This window comes from Gobius niger (assembly GCF_951799975.1).
Source record: "Gobius niger genome assembly, chromosome: 2".
Lineage (NCBI taxonomy): Eukaryota > Metazoa > Chordata > Actinopteri > Gobiiformes > Gobiidae > Gobius > Gobius niger.
In genome coordinates, this window is record NC_136853.1 from 19,296,808 (window position 1) to 19,306,911 (window position 10,104).

Here is a 10,104-nt window from a genome sequence, read left to right on the forward strand (position 1 = left end):
ACTGTGTTATTGGAGAATGTCAGCCTTTTATTGAAAAAAATGAAGTTGTGCCAAACTCTCACATCACTTGTCAAAACAAAACATAAATAATATGAGTAAAATTAACCCATTTGTCTTGTAAAATACGGACAAACTGTACCGCTGTAGAAGTGCTCCCCCCAATGACTCATACTAATTGTAACTATTTTCTCAAAACAACAGTATTTCATAAACTGAAATAATCCTTTAAACCACCATTTTAGAGCTGGTCAGATTCCCCCACTCATTACTGGGACGTGAAAATAACTTAATTGCATAGTGATAAAGCTTCATGATAATGTCAGTTAAACAGTTAAAACGGGACAATGTCACACACAAGTTTAATGACGGGTCCAGACACTTCCATCCACCTAACATCACTATGTGTAGCTTCTCATGCTTTAAAATTTTAAATATCAGCATCAACATATAAACAATAGCTTTTTGTTTGCAGACACTTTTCCCATCATTGTTTTGAACTTTTTTTTTTTTTTTTGAGAACTCTTATCTTTCCACAGAAATGTCAGTCTGCTAAATTTCAGTACAATGTTGCCTGTGTGCAGTGATTCCCAACCCTGGAGTCGCGACCCCTAAGTGGCCAAAGCTTCACCAGGAGTGATGAGCCTCTAAAGCCCGTCCAAACTAGGTTCATAGAATTGTAATTTAATGCGTTTTAGATAAAAGGTATGCAGATGATGTCACAGCATGGCAACAGTGTCTCAACATTATTTTAATTGATCGATTGATTTGTTTTGACGAGGGCGGCACAAAATATCACTAACATAAAGTAATGCATTACCCAGACTGACTCACCGAGGTCTTACATCTGACTTGAGCTTGAAACTAAACATTTTGTAGCTTAAAGAAATGTGCAAAAGTTCAGTTTTATGTTTGTTAAGGCTCTCAGTCGTCCAACCATGGCTGTAGAGATTTTCAAATATTGTCTGGATTGGCATGAGTGAGTTTTCGTCCTTAGATCCTTTTTGAGTTTCCAGACCTCTGGCTTGTGGGTTTACCAGACTTGGATTTTTGAGTAGAGCGAGAAAAAGCATCTGAGGATGGACCAGCCCAGTCCAGGCAACAATATTTTAAAATCTCTATTAGTTTAAAAAATATATATCTTCCACTTAAGCCTTGTTTTTTTCCCCATTTTAGTTTCTCGTTTGTTTTGACACAGTTTTAATGATGAAAAAACAAACCGCATATAAGTTTTATTTAAATTTATAGGAGCGTAGGTGTTAGGTGATAGGTGTTGCAATAACACTGTATTATTTTTTTCGTTGTGCCGCCCTTGTTTGAACAGTGGGTTCTGTTTTGAAGGAAAATGATACACGTGTGCAGAATTACGGTTCCTGAATATTATTCTAAACTAACATAATTAATGCAAATGGCCATACATTTCCAAATGTGACCATTGTTTGTTTGATTTGGGGGGAAAGGGTTTTGGTTGGGAACCACTGCTTCATGGAGCTTAAATAAAGTCGAGTGCTATTTCTATTATGTAGGTCCTGCACTTGATTCATTGACCATCTCTGTGTAACAAAAGCTTCAACCTGGCCTGGATTGGCTTGTGCGCTTGCCTATACTTTGCATTCATGGTGACTGTTGCCCTCTGCTGGTCTATTTCAGCAACTGAGGTTAATATCAGTGACGTCGACGCAGTAGGACAGAAAATTCATTTGGCCGCCGCCGCTGCACTGAACACGAATGAGAAACTGTATCTCTTGTTCAGTAAGTCTCGATTCAAGTCTTGTCCCCTGTTTTTCAAGATTTCCCATTGACACTACCGGTCGCAGGTGGGTTCTTGCTGCGGATAAGCCAGGACGTCAGCAGGCTCCGTGGTTTGGGAGGGCGAGCCGGAGCCTGTGCCAGGCGGACCATGCGAGGGGAGCGCCACACTTTGATGGTCGCGTCATCGCTGGCGGAGAGCAGCAGCTCCTGGTCGGCCGGGCTGAAGGCCACAGAGTTTACCACGTCGTCGTGTGCCAAACGGGCGAGGCAGATGTTGTAGTGCCGGTCCCAGATGTAACCGTGTTTGTCCTCAGCCCCACTGTAGACAAGAAAGTACTTAGAATGATGTGGTTTCCAATTATTCTGAGGTCTACCCCAGAACAGAACTGATTTTGGACCTGAAGACGTCACCTGATGATGTCATGAATTATTAAGTTATACAGCATGAAACACCGATGCCAAGATAACCAATAGATTTTTAATGCAGTCTGATTGATGCACAAGCAAATGCTACTTACCTGGCAACAAAGTCTCTACTGACATCCAGAAAAATAAAAAAGCACTCGTCGTTCGGAGTAAAAGCTCTGTGCGCTCGTAAGCTCCTTCTTTCCTCTCGAAGATTCTTCAAGTCAATAACATGAAGGTCTATCTCCTCCGCGATGGGAGGCGGCGACATGGGGTCAGAGATGACACATCCCGCCGGCCAAGCTCTGCTGTTAACATAAAGATATCTGTGGGGGAGAATGAAATAAGTTACACTTCTCTTACAAATCAGACAGCAAAGAATGACAAGCGTCCTACCTGTGGTCTGGAGAAAGGCCCATACCAATAATGTGACCGTGAATATCAATAACATGGTCCAGTGAATCAAAAAACTCATCTGAACTGCGTTCCTCTCCCAAAACGGGCCCAGACGTGGTCATTTGCTCGGGCTTGATAAGTTTTATGCCTGAGAACAAGCGACACAAAATAAAGCGCTCATTCTTCCAACATTTCCAAACCCATTGCAATCCATTTATCACCGATCTTACCAATTTGGTGTGGAGAATACGTCAGACTGCCGGTGGTGAACAGTAGGTACGTTTTGTCCTCCGCGTCGCTAGAATCACAGTGGTCGATGCGGCTCGACTCGGGAGCCTTGGTGTGAGTTCTGCCCATCAGCTGAGCTACGTGGGTTTCAATCTGTAACTCCCTTTGGCCGACGTGTTTACAACTCTGGTGGAGAAAAATGACAGCGCAGACCAGGCAATTATTACTTTCTGACCACACATATGTATGTATGTAAAGGGATAATGCACGACAAGGTGTCCATTATCCCGCTTATACCATGGTCCCGCCAACTGAAACTGTTCATGGAGGCCTGTTTGCTTATTTTTTTTGTCCTGGGCAGGAGATATTTCACTTTTTAATCTGTTTTACCTGAAACTAGTTCCAGCTCAATTGTTTATTGTTACTATGGAAACAGCTGAAGTGGAGTGATAGATACAGACGACATCTCTGGAATCGCCAATATATGGTCATTTTTCAAAACAGTTAAGGGGGAAAACAATTTTGAAAAAATGTAAATTTTCTCTAATTATTAAAAACGACTAACAAATGCTGAAATATGATTATAGTTTTCTACTAAATAATGATGCAAAGCCATGGGGAGGAGCAAAGTGGTTCAACGGCCCATAAATACATGAATAACGGAGAATACTTTTCAAGGCCATCAATGGTCTGGCCCCGGCCTACCTTGCCGAATTAGTAACGGTCTACGAACCAGCCAGAACTCTGCGCTCCTCTGAACACACCTCCCTGGTCACTCCCAAGTTCAAATACAAAAAGTTTGGAGGCCGGTCATTTGCAGTGCAAGGCCCAAAGCTGTGGAACGCACTTCCATTACAGCTTCGAAACATCACAGAGCTGAGTGTTTTTAAATCACAGTTGAAGACACATTTTTTCAGGAAAGCCTTCGATACATAGCCACCGACTCGACTGCTGTTTTTATGTGTTTTTGTATTTATTTTTGTCTACTATGATTCTTGTTTTTATCCTGGAAAGCGCTCTGGGCACCTTCTGGTTGTTGTTGGGCGCTATACAAATAAAATTTGATTGATTGATTGATTGAATACTAACTTGATGCTACATGGTAGCGGCTAGCTAGCGCTTGCTACAACTGCCGTTTTTTCACTTCTACTGAACAATCTGCTCGAATCTGCTGTGAGAAAACATCCATTTGGGCCCGATTTACGCTTGACTTTATTTGTGTGTGATAAATAAGTTCATATTCCACCAGAAAATGGCTAAAAAGAGTGGAAAATTGTGGTTCTCTAAAGATTCTATTTTCCCCCTCGGCAAAGCCACGCCCCCTTCTATGACGAGATGCCGTCTGTATCTATATAGAAAGTGATTTAACTGTTATTTTAACTGTTGCCGGACTAGGTGGACACCCTCCAGCCAATCAGAATCGAGTATTCACCCAGACCATGGTATAAATCAGGGGTGTCCAAACTTTTTTCATGGGGGGGGGCGCATACTGAAGCGTACACGGGGTGAAAGGCCAAAGGTCGTTTGACTAGCAGCTGTCTCACAATAACATTTTAGTTGTTAGGTTAGAAAATGGGTAGAATTATTACATAAAAAGGACGATTCAGCAAGGAGGCCGAGGGCCACCAAAAATTGTTCTGAGGGCCGCATTTGGCCTCCGGGCCGCACTTTGGACACCCTTGGTATAAATAATAACTCTATAATAGGCACAAACATGGCTTTGCTTCCCTTGCACTGTAACAGATCGGTAAGACAATTATCAAATATTACGCAGCTTTAGATAACAGGTATTTAGCAATTTGTGCTTTCACAAGTTTAAAGGCACATTATGTAACTTTTTATGCGGAAAAGAAGTTGATATTAGTGCGGATTTGACCTTGAAGTGACCGAGTGGCTGTGTGAGTGGTTAGCATGGTGCATATACTTTCCATTATAGAGGAAAGTATATGTCTATATATAGAGGCCTCTACAACGCTACAGGATCAATTGTTTTTAGGGTTTCTGGTAGGCTTTCCATGCTGAAGAGGGTCACCAGAAAACCTACAGCAGTTGATCGTGGGGCGAAAAGTAAATGCGGCATACAACCGCCCATTCGCCCATACACCCACTGGGTCAGGAAAAAAAGCTTAATTACGCACCAACTTTTTTTGTTTTCTTAAAAAGTTACATAATGCACCTTTAAACCCTCCTATTGAATATATACTGGCTGTCAGTATATTGAATAAAAAAAACACCAGAGGAAATGTATTCTTGCCACATACTGAATGAATTAAAACGTTGGCCCAATGTGTTCCTGTGGCCTCACCTGCATCACATGCTCCAGACCGGAGTATGTGGGAAGAGGGTGTCGAGGGGATGGGACGCCTTGGAGCGTCGCGTCCCGCCCCCCACACTCCTCGCCGTCAGCGTCGCCTTCATCCTCGCTGCCGGAAGTCCCGAGATCGAACAGCAGCGGCTGGTGCTGCGGCTGCGGGCCCTTCTGCCGACGCGCCTCGGACTGCGCCTCGTAGTCCAGCAGCAGGTCGGGGTTGTCATGGCGACGGCAGTGGGCGACCATCACAGTGCGGATGGTGCTGGCGTTGATGTTCTGAATCTTAAAAAGGCGCTTCACGACGTTCACGTTCTCGGACTCAATATCCTGGAAAATAAAGACTCATTCAAACGTGTTCAGGAGCGTCAGTATTTGAGAGAGAAGTGAAATAAAACAGGAATCACATGCACTTTATAGAGGAGAAACATCATCACCTTTTATTTACTTATTTATGAAAAATGCTGAATTTTCCCCAGGAGCATTATTGATTTTAGCATCAAATAAACCTATAAAGCTGATTTCATAGGCGATGAAAGTGTTTTCAAATGTTTTAATTGGGGGGGGGGGGAATTTCCTGGAAGGGCATAATCTGTCTGATCTTCGTATCAGCTTTACCCAAATCAAAAAGGTTACAGCCTATAAGCCAGTGCAACCTAAGCTTAGAGCAACAACAATCATCTAAATGGATCTTTTTCCTTGCTTTGTCACTATTTTGACTTTTCATCGCTTTTTTGTTCACACATTTTTATCACCTTTTAGGGCTGTCACGGTATGAAAATTTTACCTCACGGTTATTGTGACCAAAATTATCACGGTTTTCGGTATTACCAGGGTATTTTTTTAATGTGTGTTAATATGTTCAGAAAGCATTGATAGTCCTGCAAAAACTGAAATAGTTTCAAAAAAGTTTTAAAAAATACAGACAAAGCCTTATCAAAAGTGCAACTTTTCACATCAAAGTAAAGGAACTATATCGATGTGTTGTTGATCGTTTCGAGGGTATTACATGTACTATTTATAGCGCCAGAAACAAAGAAGAATATTTTTGAACTAGATAAACCGTCTAAATCAGGGAAATTGTTCTCAGTTTGTGTCCTTTCAGTGAGCTTTCCCTTTGCAGATTTGGAAAAATGCCATCAGACAGTGATCATTGTTAAATTCATAAAACTGCGGCGAGAGTGAATCTATTGCAATCGGGAGCCCCGTAACGCATTGTGCCATTGTGCGGAGGTATCCGGACACGGCTTATGCTGGCGGTGGCGCTGCAGCCGCACTATGGGGCGACTCGTTACATTCTCCCTCAACCCAAAGTCCCACATCAGCATTTCAGCTAAAACGCTAACGTTAACTTACTGCTATAGAGCTGTGGGAGACGGTCACGCAGGAGAGTCAAGAGGTTCGAAGTGTTGCTGCATTTAGAGACACCTTTTCCTGCAGGTAAACTGTCTTCTATCAACTGTCCTTCGGCTTTCTTAAAATACCCAAAATGTGCCCAGACTTCAGGCTTGGTCCTCTCTGAAGGCTGATAGATCCTGCGCGCTGTCGTCTCAGACATGATTCCAGCTTTGAGAAAGTTCTGTTTTGGTTGCGACAGAGTGCGCCTGAGGCAAATTCAGCAGATGAGACGGCGGCTCACAAGGCTCACTTTGCCTAAACCGCGGGCGCGGTAATCCACCGCGGTAAAATATTTTTTCAACAAGACGGTAATTATTATTGTCAACATTTTTACCGGGGTTTAGCGCTACACCGGTAACCGTGACATCCCTATCACCTTTTCATTAAAAAAATTTCTGTTGCTCTTTTGTCACTTTTCTATGACTCTCTTGTGGCTTTTTTGTTGCATTTTCGGTGCTTTCTGTTCCTCTTTTGTGGCGTTTTGTCACGTATTTGTCCCCTTTTTATTGCACTTTAGTTGCATTTTCATCCTCATTTTCGTCTTTATTTTTGTTGTTATTTTGACACTTTTGTCAAGAAGCTTTCAGATTTGGGTAAAGCCAAACTGGAGAAAATGTGCTCGGTTCAGGTGGGGGTTAAGAGGTTAACTATCGCCGTTGTAGCGATCTGAACAACAAGGTTTGGAGATATTTTTTGTTTGTTATCAATGCAGTCTTTGTGTCATGACTCTGATTCAATTGTGATTAAGTTGTTGTACTTCAAAAAGGTTATATGCCTCTTGTTGTTTGTTGAAATACATAAAGCATCTATGACTGCTTTGTTGTCGTCCATATTGTTTAATATTGTGTCTATAGACCCTTTAATTGATTGTAAACGTTGCGGGCTAAGCTGGAGGCTAGATTCCAATAGATGATGCTTCATGTTAGCAGCGTGCTAATGCTAAAGCCAGCTACGACTGCAGTTTTTTTGCTTCTACTGAACAATCTACTGTGAATAATCCATATGGACCCGATTTAGACTTGACTTTATTTGCATGTGATAAATAAGTTTATGTTTCAGAAAATGGCTAAAAAGAGAGAAAATTGTGTTTCCCAAAAGATTCTATTAGACAGATACAGACACGATGCCGTCTGTATCGGTTTCCATTGTAGCTGTTGTCATAGTAACGATAAACAAATGCCCAAATTGAGTTTGGTGTGGACGGAGCATAAGTGTTGGAAAAATCAGATAAACCTTATTTTAACGTCTCAAAAGTCATTCCTCTTGTTCTTGCACCTTAAGCCACAACAGAACCACATTTGTATTTGCAGTTTTACACTTATAATCACTAGTTTTAGTTTAATCTAATTTCTCTTGATCACTTCCTGCCTCCAGCTCATGTCACTGATGATGTCAGCAGCGAAAAGGTCTATTGCACAGTGTATTTGGAAAGAGAGAGAATGATTATAATTTTACCTGGAAAGCCTTATTGAGCCAAAGGACCGAGCAGGACGTCATGTTCCCGATCCAGTGCAGGTTTCCGGAGATGAGGTGAGTTTCATTCAGCCAACAGCCAAACACATCATAAGGCTTGTTCCTCACTCGTGACAAGAGTGTGTAGTTTTCTGTTTCATAGTACACATTTTATATAAAAGGCTTGCATGTGCTGAAGTGCATCAGTGTAATGTGAGGACATGAGGTGCCTACCCAAACTGATGACCGCGATCTCCCCGGAGGAGGAGTGGTGAGGGCCCAGATAAACCCCAGACACCAACAGCAGCGTGTCATCCGCATTGAACTGGGAGAACTGGGTATAGCCCCAGTTAAACTGCCGCATGCTCGAACTGTGCACCAGTGAAATGTTGCCATCTGGCCGCTCTGTGTCCCACAACTATGGAAAAATCACAGGGGAAACATATAAGCTGAGCACGGTCATTCTGCATGGTGTCAGGGCTCTACCTTCACAGTGCAGTCTTTGGAGCAGGAGGAGAAACGGTGCCCTCGGTGGGAAAACGCCAGGTGCAGCACTTGGTCGGTGTGTTGTCTGAGAGTCTGCACCTCCACACAGGGAATACAGTCGAACAGACGCTTGAACTCTCTGTACCAGGACACCGCCGCTGTCACCAAACATGAGAACACACATCATTGGCATAGATCAAGCAAAGAAAAAAAAATCAATATTAGTCAACGATTAGGACAAACATTTTGAAATAGATAATGTTCCCAAATTCTATAAAAAGCTGGGGTGGGACAGGTAAATTTCTTTCTTCTTCTGTTGTCTACTTACCTACTAATACTTACAGCACCTCTTATTGGTACCTTTTAACTGTACCCAGTCCTATAATCTTTATATTCTGTTTATATCAGATTTCATTATCATTTATTCTAAGTATATCTGGCACCATCATTTGTTTCTGTGACACATGGTGTACCTGGGTGTCTAGGCACAGCGCGGGGGATGCGGTAGTAGCTGTAAAACAGCTCCCTCCATAGGAACTCATCTCGGGACACGGCCAACCACTGGTGGCAGGTCAGACCCGCACTCAGCACAGCATCATGGGGCAGGCGCAGGAAGATCTCTAACACCAGGCTGTCTGGCAAAATTGGGTTGCAGTCCATTCTAACATCCTGTGAGGCCAGAGTCACAACAACAACAACAACACACATCATAAATATTTGCATTGGAGAACGAGCTAAAGTAATAGAGTCCAATCCAAAATAAAACCTTTTCTGGTTCAGACTTGTCCATTATGTTACAAATTCAATATCCAACTTGCTGTACATCACGTCAGTCATACTCACTGGTGGTAATCTACCTATGTAGCCACAGCTGCCCGGCGGCAGAGTAAAGTACCGTACATCCTTAAGTGGGTCTTGCCCAAGGACTCATCGGTACTATTCACTGATCACAGAGGGAATCAAACCTGCAGCCCATTGGTTTATGGGTAAACACACAACCCTGGTGTTTCAGGAGTGAACCAAACATGGACATGAAACAAGACGATTCTAAATGGCCTGACAAGGATTTACCCACTGGGCTCCATCTGCTTTATCACTTTTCTAACATAGCTTTATTGTACTTTGAACTTTACAGTTTGGCCTGATCTATATGCATTTAGAAGCAGTTTGTGTTTACTTTGTATAACTGGAAACATGTGAAAGATGGTGATATCTGTCATGTGATGATGCGAGTGACACCAGTATGAAAATGTATAAATGAAGTCCTGTGTGTGGGTTATTCGCCTAATATGTGGTTTGGACCTCACCACATATCCATGGCATGTCCTCTCACAGTCTCAAAGGGCTGACACGTAAACAGCAGTGGGATTCATGTTTAATGTTGCATATGTCAGCCCGAGCCCGAGCCCGAGCCCGAGCCCGAGCCCGAGCCCGAGCCCGAGCCTGAGCTAATAATCAGTGTCGCCAGTCCCCAGCGCGAGCAGCGACATACTGACAACTTTTCAGTCTGCGGCGCCTGTGGCCGCGCTGTGTTCACAAACTACTGAGTCGTTTCATATGGGCTCATCGCTTTTACTAAAAGGAGAATGTTGTAAAAGCTGTCACATACCTGCTGAATCAAGAATGTAGGGAAAAAGCTGCTAACTGTTAGCCTCTGAAGAAGACAACAATCCTTCTTTGGA

The 10,104-nt window shown here is 42.9% G+C and overlaps 1 protein-coding gene across 1 annotated transcript; it reads right to left on the bottom strand.

The window, feature by feature from the left end:
* Positions 1 to 1,468: 1,468 nt before the first annotated feature.
* On the bottom strand, positions 1,469 to 10,104 carry fbxw5 (F-box and WD repeat domain containing 5). The gene is made up of 10 exons (XM_079582825.1): positions 10,032 to 10,104; positions 8,896 to 9,091; positions 8,423 to 8,580; positions 8,171 to 8,354; positions 7,940 to 8,088; positions 5,084 to 5,416; positions 2,781 to 2,964; positions 2,551 to 2,698; positions 2,268 to 2,480; positions 1,469 to 2,068 (listed from the first exon to the last, which is right to left on the bottom strand). The coding sequence occupies exons 2-10, from the start codon at positions 9,080 to 9,082 to the stop codon at positions 1,783 to 1,785; spliced, it is 1,842 nt and encodes a 613-aa protein (XP_079438951.1). The 5' UTR covers positions 9,083 to 9,091; positions 10,032 to 10,104; the 3' UTR covers positions 1,469 to 1,782.